Source organism: Cylas formicarius, unplaced genomic scaffold (genome assembly GCF_029955315.1).
Source record: "Cylas formicarius isolate icCylForm1 unplaced genomic scaffold, icCylForm1.1 PGA_scaffold_10__41_contigs__length_53128322, whole genome shotgun sequence".
Lineage (NCBI taxonomy): Eukaryota > Metazoa > Arthropoda > Insecta > Coleoptera > Brentidae > Cylas > Cylas formicarius.
The window spans coordinates 43,782,355-43,802,128 of record NW_026844214.1 but is presented as its reverse complement, the minus strand read 5'-3'; the positions used below and the strand labels follow the sequence as shown (position 1 = coordinate 43,802,128).

General features: G+C 33.3%; 1 protein-coding gene across 2 annotated transcripts in view; it reads right to left on the bottom strand.

Annotated features, from left to right (window-relative positions):
• The window catches only part of LOC132700383 (uncharacterized), an 81,388-nt gene that overhangs the window by 18,311 nt on the left and 43,303 nt on the right, over positions 1 to 19,774 (bottom strand). For both annotated transcript variants that reach the window (XM_060667667.1, XM_060667659.1), the window contains exons 2-3: positions 15,694 to 15,983; positions 5,210 to 5,463 (exon numbers count right to left, since the gene is read on the bottom strand). In XM_060667667.1, coding sequence (XP_060523650.1) covers positions 5,210 to 5,463; positions 15,694 to 15,959 — 520 coding nt within the window. In that variant the 5' untranslated portion in view covers positions 15,960 to 15,983. The remainder of the gene's footprint in view (positions 1 to 5,209; positions 5,464 to 15,693; positions 15,984 to 19,774) is intronic.

Below are 19,774 nucleotides of genomic sequence, written 5' to 3'. Positions count from 1 at the left end.
TCTTTCACCAGAATCGGCGGTAATGCCCCTGCGACATGCGGAGCGCGCTTAATTGCAAAGATACAAGTTTATGAGTTGAGTATGAGTGTAATAATTTAAAATAGATGGGAATTGTTGTTCCAAATTGCCCTAGTACCTCACGAAATGCACCAGGAAAACTATTTTTATACTCCCTTCTGTAAAATACCTAATTAAACACCGCTCTAGCGTGCGGAAAACATCACTTTTGGGAAAACCACAAATGCTGTAATGTGCATTTGTCCAAATCACCCGAGGCACCGGCGACGAACACCCGAAACATTTAACCAAATAAAGAGGGAGGTTTAGGCGAAGACATACAGATACAAGCGCCTTACGTGGGGAAATCAACTCTAATCCAAGGAGTCGGCTCGTAGAACGTTGTCAAATGATATTACTAAATTGGTTTTGTAGATTGAGACGCATCAAAAACCATAAGATTAACTTGTCCAAATGTGAATAAAGAATTTACTTGTTGTCACCGCTATTTCAAATATTGGACAAAGATGAACAAAGCCGTCAATACAGATCGGAATAAATAATTCTCACTTTAATTAGGTTGTCGTGAAATGTGAAATGAAAATACCTAATGAGAAGTGAAAGCCTAAACCAAACTAAATAATTTGTCGTGATTTAAATATTGGTCCCTTAATTTTTTATTACCTATTGATAAATCATATTGCTTATTGAATAAATTTAAAAATCATCAATAATTTTAGCTATGAGGACAATTGGGCACAAGTTTTTATTAACCTTTCATGAATCGTGATAATCACCGTATGCAATTTAAAAGTTACCTAAATACAATTTTACTATGACCGCAATGATTTATTTAAAATAATTGAGAACCTTTAAACAAACACATTTATGACAGGTTTGGCTCTTTGATTAATTAAAATGCAACTGAATCTTCTAAGCTGAATCATTATAAATATTATTAAATAGACATTATAATGTAAACAAATCATAATTATTCTCTATTGAGGAAAATTATTTCTCCACGTAAACGCTTTGCTGGCCTCGAACGCTCCGATACGATTTGGACAAATGAACATTTGGACAAATACGACCATCTCGTGAGTTTCTTGTCCCCACGGATCCGAGCCCCTTCGGACATTTCCGGGATAATGCCGCACGGATTTGGAAGCAATCGTATGTTTTGGCTTGAATTTTGACGTTTGTCAATTGTGACGGTCATGCCAGTCACTGTGTTCGTGTTGTTTTGCAAAAATGTAGGCAAACACTAACGGTCGTAGAAGTCACTTTTACATTAAACACTCGCTCCGCTCCTGCCAAATGAACTCGTAACTCAAATGCCGTTTACCGCACTTGTTGTATACTTTGTTGTATACTATTATTTACACAGTTCTCAGGTAGAAATTTGACAATGTCATTTTGTCATGGTCAACTAAATATTGAAAAAGTTAAAATAAATCGCAAAGTATTAAAAATAGGTATTTGATATACTTAGTAAAAGTTGTAGGTTTTTGTAGGATGGCCAATTACGCGAGGTAAGCGACTGTATCTCGGCAACGAGTCAACATTACAACATGTTTTATTTAAAAAAAAAAAGATAAAAGTGATCAAAAGAAAATGCTGGAAATTATTTTTTAGGTCGTGGGATGGTCGCTAGAGAACGCAAAACCTTCAATACTGTCTGAATGGAAAACATCGGAAAATTTTTATCCGATGTAAAATAAAGTGGGTTGGGGAGATTTAACCTTAACAGTTTAGAAAAATTCTCATAATGCCGGTACAGCTGAAGCGATTTTAATGCACTTGGTGCCACATGAAAGACCGTAATTGGAACTACAAGTCTTTCTTTGTTACATCTTTCTAAATTATACCGCTGCCGCTAGATGGCGCTAAGTGGCACCCAAACTTTGTGTAATACAAGTGTAATGGTACATTTGTTTCTATTCAGTTTAAATAAGAATTAAATTCTCTACATTGAGCAAAAAAATCGATTCTGCATTTCAGTGGCGTAACGAGAGAAATTTTATCAACAGAAAAATACACGCCACTGACCCTTTTGCGATTTTAGTTCCTTTTTGGAATGAGTAATCTAAAATCAAACTTTTTTTATCTCTTCAATTCTTATCGTATTCCGTCGTTTTCTAGAATAAAAATAAAAATTTTGATGATGTTCGAACTGCCTTATTTTTCGTAAACGAAGAAATATTCGAAAATAATCGAAGACATAAAAAAAGTTTTATTTTTCTTTGCTTAATGTAAACAAATAAATAAAAATACCAAAAGCCAGTGGCGTACCTTTTTTTTGTTAATACAATTTGTTAAAATATCTCCCAGTACCCCACTGAAGAAATTAGAGAGAACATTTTCTTAGCGAAATGTGTAGAAATATATGTTTAGATTTGTTTTTCTCGAAAAAATGCATTAATAAGTTAGAACGACAGTTAAGGCCATCTAGCGGCAATAGTATAATTTAAAAAGACGAAACAAAAAAATCAGTCTTTCAAATAAGACCAAAGTTATGAGAGTTTTTCTAAATTCAAGTTCACGCTCATCTACTACTTTATTTGAAGAGATTACAAAAATTGATCATGGTTTACGTGAGAATCGAGTAAAACTAGTGTCGACATAGTTTACCTATGCAAATTATAGGGAAAACCTGATTTATATTGTGTTCGTGACCAAGAGGCCCCCTAGCAGCCATTTATGAATTTATTTTTATTATTTTTTTTAACCCGAGTCATTCTGCTGTTTGTTTCGAATTTGCAAAAATTTGGATATACATAAAAATAACATATCAAAAATTACCCCTAATTACCACCAGTTACCACCAAATACCACTTAAATCTCAACTAATTTCCACTAATAACCGCTAACAAAAAAAATTAAACAGTCTATATATTAACATACATTGCAGGACAATAAAGAAAATAAGAACAATTAAAGGAAAAATCGAAACAAAATACTTTTTTTTTACTATACTTATTAAAAAAAATTAGAAAATTTATAAATCCCGAAACATATTCTAAAAAGAAAACAAGCAATCTAAATAAAGCTTTGTTCATATTTGACAACCAATTAACATAACAAAGTTCAGGTTCTTATAAAGATCTTTTCGAAATTTATAATTTTTGTTTATATTTAATTAAGTTCAACATTTTTAAGTGAGTAATATTTTCCGTATTTACTTTGGGTACGTCAATGTTTTTTTAGCCCATTAAACATATCAGACTGCCGACTTAAAGATAGACATATTTTATTATTATTTTTTATTTTTCTAATGGACATTAAACATCTCTCATCTGATAGTATAGAATATTTTTCTATTTTTCCAGGCCATGGGTTCCTTTTTTTCGAGCCATTTTCAGAATGACTTATTATACATGTTTACACACGTTTTACAAAGGAACACGTGTAACTAAACTAATGTTATTTTTTAATATTTTGTTTACCATACAAATTAGCGGAACGTTTTTGTTATTAAATATTTTATTACATTTTATTCGTATAGTTCGTGCTGATTTTTGCCGGCAATTATGGAAGTTACCTGTCGACAGAAATAAAACTCGGGTCCGGTAGGAATTAAGGGTCAGAACATTAGGGACGGAATCTCAAACGTTTATTTAGTTGGGTATAATACTATTAAATTAAACTAAGAAAAAACAATGACATTAAATATATACAATAAATTCATAGCTAGGAATATCTATACATAACTACATTTTTATTCTAAATGTCAAAATCTCTAGTTCTGTTTCACTATCATCATTGAGACTGATTATAATAGAATTTATGTTATTTCGTATAGAAATGTAAGAGTCCTCAATTTTTTTCTGATTTTTTCAAGCTCTCAATTGGTATGTTATTTATCAAATTTATAACACTGGTAATTAAAAGAGGAGTAACATTTTGTGTTATGACCTTTGATTTTACTTGGTTCCACAAATGCTCTATGGGGTTAAACATGCAATGAGATGGCTGAAGACGTGGCCAGTCTTTTCAGCCAAATTATCGCTTACATACTGTTTTTTAATTGCATATGAATGTAGGACTTCGCAAAGTTACGCTTTTTTCTAACTGAATTCAAAATAAATATCATTTACTAACAAATCTTCCTGGATTTCAGTTTTTGAAAACCGAAAACCGCAAGCAGTTTGGGACAAATCCGTCTTCTGAGAGAGCGTGTATTATGGTGACGCGTTTTCCTTTATTTGAAGGTGCTTTCGACGAATGACAGATTTCAGTTGGTGCCAAACATGTTTCATCTTTTTCAAGCCTCCTAATTAAGATATCTAATGTAGGCACGCTTTGTTCCTCTTATACCTGGTAAATTTTACGCCGTATTTATATCTTGATCACTTTCATCTACACTCGCACCGCTTCTTTTTTTCCTCGCTGAAATGGGATTATTCACAATTTTCGTTACAGTTGATGTTGGCATTTTCGTCAATGTGGCCGTTTCTTTTCTCTCATTGAACGTGGTACTTGCTGGCACCACGTTCAATGAGAGTCAAATAGTTTTAATAGTCTTAGTCTTAAGAGAATAGTGTTTTCTACATTTGGGCGGGAGCATCTCCTGAGATACACTAGACTCGCACATATTTTGCATAATTCGCACATGATTCAACACACGCTGTATTACACACGAAATAAGAATGGCTACTAATAAACTTAAACTAAGTAGTATACCAAACCAAAAAATATTAAACACAGGTAGGTAGAAAATTATTTTCTATTGCGGACCACAATTTTACCTGAATTTAAATTCCGAAACTTTAGGTAATAATCTTGTTGCATTGTATGTGAATGACCACCCTTGGATAATCCCATTCAAAAGCAATTGGTCACTTTGTTATCTCTATGAACAGACCATACCTGGCATATCTTGGCCTTGTCACTCAAGTACGAATACATTTTTTGTTAATGGCTTCACTCAATAAAATTTTATTGGGGAGAGTCCGTCGAGAGAAAACACGATGAAGATTGAGACAGACTATACCTAAATACAATATCAAATATCAACTGTAGCTAAGATTTATTGAGTTTGGAAAAAAAAGAACTCCCTGAAGATAAGATTTTGAATTTTGGAATTTGTTTTCTTCAAATTGATTGAATTATAAAGAATTTTAGTTAGTTATAGATTCGGATATCCTGTGGCTATAGAAGGAGTATCTCATCTTTTTTTTATTATTATTAATATTATATTCATATTCCATACCTTTGGATCCTGGCAAAACGGCTTCGCCGGTGGGGACTAGTATTTCACCCGCGGGAATGGTCCGGGCACCTTCCGGTACTACGGAACCATCCAGTTCAGTCTTGGCTTGTACTCCTCTAATCGTCTCTCTCACTAAGCAACCCTCTTCGGGTTTGCGTCTCGCCAATTCGGCGACGCTTTCGATGCACCGAACCGCCCGACCTTCCTCGCTCAGCAGCTCGAAGTAGCCCGAGTACGATTCGGGAATTGTCAATCTGGAACACAAACGCGCACCTGTCAAAGATGACGTAAAACATTGCGGTAATTTTTCTGGAATATTGATTAGTTTTTATAAGAACGCAACATCAATCGCTGAAATCCGAACATAATTGGCGACGCAGACCTAAGTTATTACTATGGTCGCGGAACAGTCTGTGCCCTGTGCCATTGCTGTTTTCATTTTTGGTGTCCGTACTCACAAACTTGTATAATTTGTTCTTTCAATATTTTGTTCTTTCACGAAATTACAGCGAATGTGGCAAATATGAGAACCTAATAGGATATTAAAGAAACAGTGATATTTGATACTTAACAAGTTGGAAAATAGACGTACATAAATATTTACATGTGAGTTTACTAAACAGAATTCCCTAAATTTTGAGGTACACAGGTAATAATTAAGCTGCAAGTTGAATTTTTGCCAGAACAAGCATAAGAAATATCCCTTGTCAATGTAGGAGGCGCTTCTTGAACATTTTTTCAATTAGATGTTTCATGTGCGATATCTAGCATCTCAAAGTTATTTCAATGGAGGTTAAACCTATGAGTTTATGAAACTACCATAAAAAAATACATGTTGCAAATTGCATCGTATCTACAGGGCCTGAAGAACAAAAACGTCAAATTAATTGCAGAATATACAGACGCCCATGTGGGTGTTGTAATTCTGCAATGCTTCTTCAGACCTCAACTCCTTTTTTGTCTGAAAATTTAGTAGGATTTTGATATATTTTGAAAAAATGCTGCCCAAATATGCCGCGTTCAAACATAGACGATCTGTCAGCGGCCATGTTGTTCAAAATTGTCATTAGAGCTGCCATTAGTTAAAAACGAAATTTTAAATCTCACGCATGCGCACAATGAATGGATCTTCTCAAAAAAAAAATTACATGGTTGCTTCATGAGTTCCTGTCAGCGTAATTGAGGGCTTCTATGTGTCTAGTAGCTTTAGGGGGAAAACCATATAGCCATTAGATAATATAGTTCGCCATAGTAGGTATAAATTGATGTTTCTAATGGGTAAAACACTTTTTAAAGCAAAATCGAACTCGTTTTCTGGTGTGGATATCTCTAAATATCTATTTACAAAAGTTCTGACTGAAATATGTTTTGAGAAGCATTAAAAAATGCTTGATAAAATCACATATATTTCAGGGTGATGCCACACGCGATTTTCAAATTGATAAACTTAATTTCATGGAGTCTATTATATAACAGTTTTCGAATTTACTTTCTTGTTACCTAGGATTAATAAGCTACTCGATGCGGTTTGTTTTCTTCAATACTAGACCTCAAAAATATAAAACAATATTTTTGTCTTTATATTTTTCTTCTTAAGGTGCAATATCCATTTAGTGGAAGTTGGCGACATTTCTGGTAAATTCTTCACGGTCCTGTGCAGGTCTAAAGAGTGAGTAAGCATCGATACCAGTCTTTAAAATGTTAAAACCGTGAACATTTTTTACTGACGATTTCGCGTTTTCCCTCAGTCTTCACTTCCATTATTTACTTCAGGAATTATTACTTCAGGTAAGGAAATTATTTGCATTAATTTCCTTACCGTTCACATACGTCTCAGAACCTTAATGTAGATCCTTCCATGAATTATTTTTATAGCAACTACTAGCATTTACACTAAAATCTGTTATCATCGTCTAACAGTTCTATTGTTTCTACATAGATATCATCTGGTCCAGCTGTTTTCCTTATTTTATAATTTTCAGGACCTCGGATTTTAAAATTTCGCTAAACATGATGTTATGTTTGACCTATAGGAATTTTTAAAGCATTTTTATCTACTATATATTACTTAGTTGATTTTAAGTACTATATTTTCAACGCCAGCCATGAAACGATCCCCATGAGCAATGTATTCCAAATCCAAAAAAAAATTCTTCGAAAATTCCAAATTTTAATTAAAAATAAAAAAAATCTTTAAAAAAATAGAATTAAATAAGGTATTTTGAAAATTACACAAAATATGCTATATTGGGGTTTTAGATAATTCTAACTCTTCAAATAAACTTGTTTCTACTTTGTTTTGTGCGTCATCAGCGAAATATAGCAGGCGCAGGAAATAGTGACACAAAATAGGCCAAAAAAAATGCCCTTGAGTACAAAAAAAAATAGTTTGATTAAACTAATGGAAATATCTTGACGACACCTACGTTCTAGGGTAGCACAGTCTGTATATATTCCCGGTTGTTCAAACTTAGTTCAATATACGTGCCACTAAAATGGAGCGATCAAGTTAAACTATATATTTCAAAGCGGTTCAAAGTAATTGTTATTGTACCACGCATATTTTATGAGGTGAGCTTACGTCGGCCTAAACTCTAGTTACACTATCTCTTGTATATATTTTTCCATCTCAAACTAAGTAAGATCAACCCTAGCTTGATACATGGATCAATTCTTAAGGTAAGTTGTTATTTCCATATTTCGCACTAGTATGCGCCGGCTAGTTTTGTGGCTAGTTTGCGTGTCTCGACAAATAGCTGCCTGCATGGAAACCGTTTTTTTTAGATAGTTGCGGTGAATATTTCTCAGTTCCAATAAAAATTAGAAAATAGTCATACATAAATCGATTGAATTTTATATTACATATAATTTTAAAATTATGAAATGGACAAGGTTATCTACAACATTCCTTAATTTTTATGAAATATATAGATATATCATGGGATATATGTTCAAAGTATCACATAAATTAATTAAAAAGCTTCATAAATTGCCAAAAGGATCTCTGGTAAAAAAGTAAAGCCAAACTATTTCCACTAAGTAGGCATCGCAATGTTACCTCCAACTGGTTCCTAGCAGAAATAGCAGTCATTATACTGATTTTGTCAGCTTTGGTTTAATCATTTCTGAAACATTGCTGGAGATAATCTCATCTATTTATGTTCTGGATCTTTATTTGCATTTTTTTTTAAAGCTGGACAGATGCTCTGAAAGTTTTCCGACGCTTAATCCAGCTCCTAACCCATACTCTCGTATACGCATGTTTTTCACAATATCAGCTACAATAACCCACACAGCAGCACGAAACTGTCCTATGCGAATAAGTGAGAAACCAAATAATTACTCGAAGCAATAACCTTTTTGGCAGCTAAAAAAGATCTTTATTAAATTCGGATTACGAAAATAATTGGTCTAAATGTATATTTAAAAAATGTTTTTTATAAATGTAGCGCTGCCAGGTGGCCACTGGAATTTCCAATAGAACACGCCCAATTTTATTTCAAATTCAATTCTAAGTCACTCTGGTTACCTTGGTAAATCATATTGAATTAGAATTAGATTATAAAATGCCAGTATGCACGCCATCACTATGCTGTATAATTTGTTCTACAACGTGGTCAAAAACGTACCGTTAATAATATTTTCGGGCACTCTCAGTTGTCCTGATTTTGCAGTTCATTGTTTATTATTAATGTAATTTAATGTGATTGACTTTGATTTTTTAAATACAAAAATAATGCAAACTTTTGTTTATAACTATCGCTCTCACTTAATTTATGATAATATTTTCTAAAAAATTTCAATTTTTTCATAATTCTACTTCTACAAGTTGCATTTTGCATTGGACTTGCATTTTCCTATCAACAGAAAGAAGATCATAAAATTATGGTCAAGGTTGTGTAATTAATTTTCGCACAATCACTCTACATATCTATGCTCCTTCCTTAAAAAACAAAACGGCGCCCAATTATAACTGTCTCGTTCGTCGATCGACAGATACGATTTCCAAAGTGGACTTTTATCGCTAAAACAATGCCCTGCCTATGTTAACCTTCAGGTGTCCGGAAGAGGTATGAAATAAGGTCGCTTTTTTCCGGGCCAGGCTGTCATAGGTCATCTCTCCGGCCGTATAGCGTTTCTATTCAACAAATCTGCGACTAAACTGCGCCCACACGACAGACCTACTTATTTCCCAAGCCGGGCCCACAGCTTTTGTTGACGGACTTGCTCGCGAAAAAAAGAAACACCAACTGTTCCGCACCGGCGTCAGGATTTATGGAATTTTAACGAACCTAGTGATATATACCGAGTGAGCGCTGATGTTGCCATTTCATTTAACCGGGATCAACCATTAATAGGTAAAGTCTGCTTATAGATATAAGAAAGTGACTAACTGATACGAATTAAGGAAAGACCCGTTCAAGTTGTAAGAATGAAATATCGCCGAACAGGTCCGTACTTTGCTTAGAATTTAATTATTTGGGGTTTTGTTATTAAAGATACTAAACAATATTTATTTTTTAATGTATGTATTTATGTTTAAATAGAAAATAAAATTACAAATTATTTTTATTACCTACTTAAATTATTTAAAATTATTCACATAATATATCAGTATCCCTATCGCTATCATCGCCTGTTCTAATTATTATTTGTTCTATATTATTTGCAATATGGATATACGATTGTTCTATATGTTTAGAGAATTTGCCCAATCTTGGTGGAGGGATGTTAAAAACTGCGGTTTCTATAAGTTTGAGGACATTGGAGTTAACACGGGGAAAACATTGTTACGAAGAATGGCAGATTTCAGTTGGTGTCAAACATTTTCTATGGGATTAAATATACAGTGGTAAGGTGGAAGCCTTAAAACTGTATGCCCTAAAGTTTTTGCATAATTATCACAGATGTATTCCTTTTGTAGGTTCCAGTTTTGTAGAACCTCAATTAATTGCTTTTTGGTATAATCTTCGTGAAAATAAATGTCGTTATTATACATGTAGTTTTGGATTGTTGCTTTTGTGTCACATCATGAAGGGGTTTTAGTCAACTGTCTACTGTGATAACTTGCATTGTCCATTATAATTACGCTATTAGGAGGAATGTTTGGAACTAGTTTGTTTTTACACCAACTTTCAAATAAATCAGCGGTGGTGTCTTCATCGTAATCCAGAGAAGAATCTTTAATATTTTTCGCAGACAGAGAAAGTCCATTTGGAATCCAACGATCTTTAGAGCCAGCGTGCAAAATAGTTATTCTTTTACCTCTTTTTGATGGCGCGTTTGTTTTATACTTATCAGTTGAGTCAACCCAACCCTTTTCCGGGATATCATAAGTGTCGAACCAGGTTTCATCCAAGTAAATCCTATTTTTTCTAGATATTCCAGTCGCAATTTTCGAATTCTAACAGATTCCATTAAAATTTGCCTTTTGTCAATTTTTTAAAATCTAAAACCCATGTGTTGAATACACTTCCATAAGCTAGTTCTGCCACATTTAATACCGGTTTCATTTTTTCAAGCCTCCTAATTAAGATATCTAATGTAGACACGCTTTGTTCGTCGTATAACTGGTAAATTTTACGCCGTATTATATCTCGATCACTTTCATCTACACTCGAGAAAATGTCAGCATCGCTTCTTTTTTTCTTCGCTGAAATGGGATTATTCCCAATTTTCCATACAGTTGCTTGCTTGCTGGCACCATGTTCAATGAGAGTCAAATAAACATTGTTTATAACTTCCTTAGTTTCAATAGAATAGTGTTTTTACATTTTGGGCAAGAGCATCTCCTAAGATACACTAGACTCGCACATATTTTGCATAATTCGCACACGATTCAACACACGCTGTATTACATACAAAATAAGAATAATTATTAACAAATTTAAACTAAGTAGTATAAAAAACCAACACAGGTAGGTATAAACTTATTTTCTATTACGGATCACAATTTTACCTGAATTTAAATTCCGAAACTTTAGGTAATAATCTTGTTGCATTGTATGTTAATGACCACCCTTGGCTAATCCCATTCAAAAGCAATTGTTCACTTTCTTATATCTATGAACAGACCATACTTTTGGGGTGCCGTAGTATGCTAAGAGACCATTGTTATTTGTTTGTCTTCGAATTTCTATTTTGGGGCAGTGCAAAGTAATTCTTTTCAATATCCTCAGATGCAATAATCCAAAAGATGTGTGGCCGTACTTATAGTTGAAGTCTTAAATTAAACTCAAGACGTCTTGGCCAAGAAAGTTGCAAACAGCGCTTGCCTTGGTTGATCATCATTTTGTTTTGTATTTTGTGTGCTGAATGTATTGAAAAAACATTTTATTTAAAATAAAGATCCCTAACTTCCATTAATTTAGTAGTGTATTAAACATGACCTCAGGTAAGTACTACAGGGGATTTTAGCAAAACTTTCTTTAAAGTTTGAAAAAAATAGTTAAAAAAGTTATTTGCTGACGTCATTACTGGACAAGCACAACAATATGCTAGAAAACAAAGAAACGCACTCATCTTCGATTCAAGAGAAGTATCAAGAATGGTAAAAAAATTTCTGCGGAATATAATGTTCAAACCTGATAGGCGTCAGGCGAACTGCTGCACAGTTGAAAAAATTGTGCATTAATTTAAAACAAAGGTAACTTTAATCAATACAGATTTAACATTATTTTTAAAAATTCCTATAAAAATTATCTCTGAGTAAGGTCCAAAGTAAAACTATACTGAATACTGAAATTTTTATTAGTAATAATCGGACCATTTGTTAATCTGTATCCACCTATTTTAAAACTAATGTATTTTTAATAGTTTTAATAGTTAAAGGTTTTATTGTTTTTCTAAAGGGACTCCACTGACAAGAAAGAAAACAAGACCAGGAATCTATCACTTATGACAAATATCTTTTTTTGTAGGAAAAGGGACATGACAAAGGAGTTAAAATACCAACGACTGGTAACAACCCAACATTTTTGATTCTTTTGAAATATTACCGTACCGTAAACAAGTTAATAATTAAATTAAGGCTACTATAGGTAAGCCTCTATTGTTTACACGAGTAAAACGATCAAAAATCAGAGGTAATAAAATTTTCTTTACAATAAATTTTGGGTGTTCTAATATTATCGTGCGTATCTCCACGAAATCCTGAATATCTTGTGGGTCCATTTTTTCAATAAGAAAAGAAATCTCACGCGACACTACGTAGACAAACGTAGAATTAAAATAGGTTAATTCATGTTAGCAATTGTTCCTGCAAAAACAAATATTACTAAACAGTCATTGCTTAGCCGATAATGCACGAAAATTGAACTGTGGTATAAACACACTCTCAAGTATTGAATATTGCTTGGCTAAGCTAGCCTCAAGTTCGAGATCGAGATCGAACTATTTTCCGCCATATTATTAACCTCATATCTCATTTAGATTCGACCTGTATATAATAAACTACCTTTAATTTGAAACAAGGAATCGCCTTCTTCAGGTTTTCGCATTTGTTTTGAAACACCCTGTACACCTTAATATTATGCTTGTGTTCTTTGCTACAGTGGTGCAATGGATCGTCTTATCGAATATTTTTGCAAAAGAAATGTTTAATTAACTTGTACTATAAATACATACGTACTTTGATGTAATGTAATATATCAAATGTACGAAGAGCATGCTCCTATATCATTAAAAATTTTAATGTTTCTGTCATGGTTGCCGTTAGCAATAATCAAAAATAAGTAATATTTGGCGCGTCACCAAAACTGCCCGATTCAGCAACAGGTCGATTTGTTGAAATAAAAGGCAGTATTTTTACACACAACCCTTTAATTCAGTAAACTCACCAAATTAGTAAAAAAAACAAGTAACGTAAAAAAATATGTACAATAACAAAGATAGATAAGTAGTGATAAGTTATAAATTCTACAAGCAAAGCCTCGAATTCGTAAAAAAGAACTCGTCTGAAAAAATTGGCTTTCGATGCCTGCCAAATCCTCAACGATACTAAAGTCCTAAAATTCAGTTTTCTAAAAAGTAAAACACATCTGTTTAACTCACTACTTCAAAAGCCACTTGAACCATGCCCTAGGAGGAACCCTTGTTTTCGGTAATAAATTAATAGACAAGTGGTCGCTAGGCCGATCGTCACCATCAATAAAAATCATAAACTTTGACTTTTGAATAGGATTGAGAAAAAACATGTGCATCTTAAACTGAAATTCCTCTTATTGTAAAAAATACCATAAAATTGTTCCCTATAAATATTTACTGGCTCTAATAATATTCTTTATACAGAGTGTCTCATCCTTATTCTATTCTTATTCTATAAATAGTATTGCGGTAAGTTTCCAGCAAGCACGCACAAGCTTAAACATAGGTTTAAACATAGACTTTAACATACAAAAAAAAAGCTTTATAATTTCCTTAATTCCGTTACTATTTAATATAAATGTAAAATGTAAAAACTTTTCCTTTCACAAATCTTATATTCGTTGATAGTAAACTGTCGAAGGAAAACATTGCTCCGTACAACGTGCGTTTAAAAAAACTACAGCACTTAACACTACAAGATACTACGATTAAGGTTATACGTGCCTGCCTATTCGACGAGTGTGGCAAAATGCCATTTGGCCAGTTATTAAGTCGGTAGGCCAGACCGAAAACGTGTAATTAAATCGCTGTTCGTTTTAAACCGAATCGATCTACTTTTTCCCCATCAAGGACAGTTAAGTTTCAATTGTTATCGTGTTCTTAAACGAATGACGTTTCAGTTTGCAGAATATTGTCTTCTTTGGGAAGAAGGGAAGAAGACATTTGAGAATCATTATCGACTGCCACAATTTAACATGTAGTCTGCCTTAGTTACAATTTACTCTTCACCGAATATATAAAAATTCTTACTCAACGTACCTTAAGCGACGGTGCTCCAGTTATTTTTTAAGTACCAAAATGAAAGTACCGTTGTGCGAGCTCCTCTCTCATTTTTATTATGCAAAGACATCAGAAATAAATTAAAATTTTTAACACACACACACACACACATATATATATATATATATATATATATATATATATATATATATATATATATATATATATATATATATATATTTTTGTCTAGGCACAAATTTGTTAGTATATTTATTGCAATGGGAACAGTAGATAGTGCTAAACTGGATTTTAGTTGGATAGGATGATATTTGGTTCATCAGGGTTAATTTTCAATAGACTTAGGCTAGACTTCGCACTGCATATATATATATATATATATATATATATATATATATATATATATATATATATATATATATATATATATATATATATATATGTGATGACACTATACTCCGGGATATCATCCGTTCGCTCGTTGAACTCCGACTGGAATCCTGCAAATCCTGCATCCGACTGGAATCCTGCAGACGTTTCGCCAAAATCTCACTTGGCATCTTCAATGCTCGCGCTCCGAAAACACTTCGAGTGTTCGAAGTGTTTTCGGAGCGCGAGCATTGAAGATGCCAAGTGAGATTTTGGCGAAACGTCTGCAGGATTCCAGTCGGATGCAGGATTTGCAGGATTCCAGTCGGAGTTCAACGAGCGAACGGATGATATCCCGGAGTATAGTGTCATCACATTTTTCCATCCGTGAATCAATACGTGAGAATATATATATATATATATATATATATATATATATATATATATATATATATATATATATATATATATATATATATATATATATATATATATATATATATATATATATATATATATATATATATATATATATATATATATATATATATATATATATATATATATATATATATATATATATATATATATATATATATATATATATATATATATATATATATATATATATATATATATATATATATATATATATATATATATATATATATATATATATATATATATATATATATATATATATATATATATATATATATATATATATATATATATATATATATATATATATATATATATATATATATATATATATATATATATATATATATATATATATATATATATATATATATATATATATATATATATATATATTTAGAGCACATTTATACTTTTGTGAATAAAGCTAATTATTCAGTAAGCAATAATATCCTTCTGTCTTTAGTACGATGCTAAATGGTATATTTTAAAGAGACAGATGATAATATGTGGTTGATGACGGCGCTGACATCTTCTTGATATGTTTGTAGCCTATTTAATAGCCCAGAGTGATTCAAAATCATTCAAACTAATAATTAACGATTAATAAACGATTCATTTTAATTTTACTTCATAATATTTTCCAAATGCAGTCTCATAATTCAGCTGACATCTTGTAAATGGTTAATTGCTTGCAATGCTGATGCATGTAATATAATAAACTGTATCTGGCATCGCCGCAAACATTGACAGACCCCTTCCCTAATTAAACGTCTACGATCTAACCTTACCTAGGCCCCACGCACACCAGTCTCCGCCCCTCTTTGATTTTGACGGCCTGCGCGATAATCTTTTGTCTCCGGCCTGCGGAGACTAGCATGGCGGTCGAATGCAGGCCGGGACTCGGCAACGTAGGTACGCCGAGACCGCCATATTGGCCCTTGATGATTTTCACGACCGCTGGCAGCTGGTACTTGGTGACGTATTCGCGCAGATAGTTTCCCTCGTCCGCCCATCGGGCAGCAGCCACTGTGATCTGACCGTCGGTTGCCGCCATCTTGACATTACTCGTGTTTCATCTCTGGAAAGAAATCAGAAAATCATTGTCAATAGTCACTAAATATCGAATGGTACTGATAAAAGTGTCATAGAGCAGAATGGCAAAATAATGTTCGCGAACGCCACTGTAAGGAAATCGATTATACGGCAACACCGCGTTGGGTGTTGAATGTAAACGCAGCGAGCTACCGATACAATGTTGTACACTCGCAACGTACAAATGATAGTTAAGGAAGTACGAAGGAAGATCAAGCGGCCACGTTCATTTTTAAAATTCTCTTATAATTAAGCACAGTATTAATACGTTAGTAAATGGTTTGGAATGAATTGTTTTCGCGTCTGTAAAGTGGTTGGACAGTTCTCATCTGATCTTGATTTTAATCAGGACGGAACGCACTGTACGTACACTCGCAATGTATTGTAATTGAAAGCTGCGATTGGTTTTAGTTGATGTTACTTTTTGTGCGTTTGTTAAGAAGCAAACTAACCGAAATTTAGCAACGTCGTAAGTCTTGTTAACGAACCAAAATGTCGGAATTATCTACATAACCTTGTTCCTAAATCGTTAAAATTTATCGGTAATCGGCAGAGACACGTGTAAAGGCGTAATTTATTAAATTATAGTAACGCGGTGCCAAAAGAACTAAAACAAAAATTGATAAATAGCGGTGCGTATAATAAATATGGACGCGTGTAAAATCTGGTAAACTGAACACTCGGTTGGAGGTTGTTTTAATTATTTCAATTTGTTCTTAACGGTAATCATTACCAATTAAGTTCTGATTCTATTTACATCTCGCTCGGAAAATTAATATATGAGTTTTAAAGCCGAAGAAACTAATTTATTGGCGAAAAAAAAAACACACAACACTGTTGTTTTTAAGTAGTCTTCCTAAACTAATTGTGAAAAGGAAAAACTCTCATAACAGGCATAGTAATATGATTTATTATTTCCGTCCTCTTTTTAATGCGATGTACAAAAAATAGAACGCAAATGAACACATGTTGGACAGTCTACAATGAAGGTTCAGACCAAGACCTAAGCAAAAGTTTAGGCTAATACGTTCCGTTTTATGAGCAGAAGTTGGTTTGGTTGCTATCCTAGAACTGTTCTGATACTGTGTGTTTCCATGCCTCTCCATACTTTTGACTTCACTGCATCTACACGATTTTCAGCCGAGTAAAAATCATACCAATTCCGGAGAATTTTCCACCAGCAGATTTAACGAAAAATGAGGACGGTCGAGTCATCATTGCAATTTTCAGCAGTAGAAACGACATTTGGGTTGCTCAAGGACATCGTGTAAAAGCATCTATTTGTTGAGTGGAGACTTTTAGTGTTGGTTTAGAACCAAGTTGGACTGATTTCGGTAACATCAACTAAGAAATTATTATTTCGGACTCCCGAAGGGCCCTTAAAAATATTTGCAAATTATCTTTGCCTGTGTTGGAAGGCTTAACGCGTCATAATAGTTCACACTTTGATACGTCTCCTACTAAGCCTTGTTTTCACAAGTTAGTTAGTAGCCTCCTCAGAAGTAACGTAAGTTGCTGCTCGCCTACCCATTTGTGATTGTGGTGATTTGGTGACCCCCATCTCAAAATAAAGCTACAAATATTTCTCGATTTTTGGAAACATGTGGTTTGAAATTGAAGTTAGCACCCTTTCTTTGGTTTTGATTTCGAACTCTATAGGGATTGGCGAGAGATGACAGGATATATCACTCCCTTCTCACGGACCCATCCTTTGAGGGTTTAATACATTCATCAAATTGGCTGTCTTGCGTATTTAAAAAAAACAATACGCAAAGATCTCCAGTTCATTCGCGAACCCCTTTCGTTATTGAAAAGAAAACGGCCAAACCCGACACTGGGGAACGTGGCAATCGAACCAATTTACTTTAATTATCGGCCTGCGTGTGACACAGATTTTTTTGAACAATGCCAAGGCCAAATTAGCGGGAAATGTTTTCAGTGTTTCCGAGATTGCAGCGTGTTGTTTGACTCGAACAAATATTTTTGTCGATTAGATGGGAGAACCCGTTATATACGAACCTAATTTACTTCCCGGTGACTGAATGCGATTGGGTGTTTCGTATTCCGGTGTTGCATCCGGAACAAATCATGACGAGTTAGAAATGGAATTCGTAAACTCGTCCGTTTTTGGCTTCGCTTCGAAAATTTTCCGATAATTGGGGCATATCGATTGCGACGGAAACGCAATCAATAGTACAGGGTGTATTAACTTTTGAAAGCGGGAAGTTTCAAGTAAAAATATTGTGTGTATGGATCGGAGAAGCGATTATAAAAAGAGAAAAGCGATGTACAAACTGTTTTTGTACTTGGGTTCATGAATATTCATTTTTAAATTTGGGTAAACAAATATTTCGTGACCATTTTCTTTTGTAAGGACTGATCCCCGATAGTTGCAGTAATTAATGAGTTAATGATCAGCTTAAAAATAGAAATATTTTTTATTACAAAGAGAGCCTGATGCTTGTGTCAACAACTTAGATACTCAAAAAATGTTAATATTGCACAACAGAAAAGTTGTGACTCACTTACTGTCTCTTTTTAAAATCATTAATCATCTAGCCTTTGACAATCAACATTGAGTTCGGTATAAAGATTAAAATGCTACAGGACTTTTACCACTAAAAGTACCGTTAGTACCAATTACCAGTTAAAATGCCCACACATTGTTTGCAAAATTAGTATAAAATTTATTCCAGCAGTAATAGATTTCAAACTGTAAATAAGGCTTCTTCTTCAATTCACACCCTCTCCCTGAGATTATAACTTTTGAAACTGTAGCACGAAAAATTTCTGTAGCCAAGTCTTTCTATTGCTCTTTTTCCCTGTACTTTTCCCTCTATCATCAACAAAAGTAATTCGTATCCCTCACGTCTTACCACATGAATTGAATATTGAATTGTTCTTTCCTTGATGGTATTCCATAAAAAAATACAAGCTAGTAATAAATAAATAAATAAATAAAAGAAATACATGATTTACAAAAACTCTATATAAGAAAATTCATACTCTTGTTTGTATGTTTTATAATGGCTAAATTTTCCTGTGTGTGGAGCGTCAAGTGATTTTAAATCGATGTTGTCAAACACAAATTCTGAAAAATTTAACGTTTTAAATAGATCGCAAATGAAAAGAAGTAAACAAAAAGTGGACAGAAGCTTTATTCCAGGGTCTAAAATACAGGTTACTTTACCACAAAAGAGCTTAAAGCTGGATTTACATAAGCAAATAAAAATAAAAGTAGTAGTTGACCTTATGGGAATCTGTGCCTTCCTTTATACAAAACAAATATAAAAACATTTAGTTTTATTTGCATATTCATCTGGAAACCGAATCGTGCATATTCTTGGACGATGTCGTCGCTATCTAGAAGTTAAACCAAAGACCAGTCCTATTGAAGAAATTGCGATTTAACACATTCATTTTGACTTGCTTTCGTAGCGCATACGGATATAGAAAATTAATTCGCTCTAAATGGCCTTTATATTAAAAACGGAAAACCCCGAGGAGTCTCTCGAGCATCTGTTTTCAAAGTGATCAGAGTTTAGTGGATTTCAACAAGATTTAAAAAGAGCTAAATTAAAAAAAAATAAGTATGATGATGGTACTTCCTACATAAATAAAATTGTTTGTGTTTTAAACATCACTGAACGAAGAAGAGCTAATGGCAAACATCAAAAAATTGAAAAACCGAAAAGCTCCCGGAACAGACCGCATCACACACGCACATTAAAATACTCCGGATCTGAGCTAGGAAAACATCTAAAAATGCTCTACAAG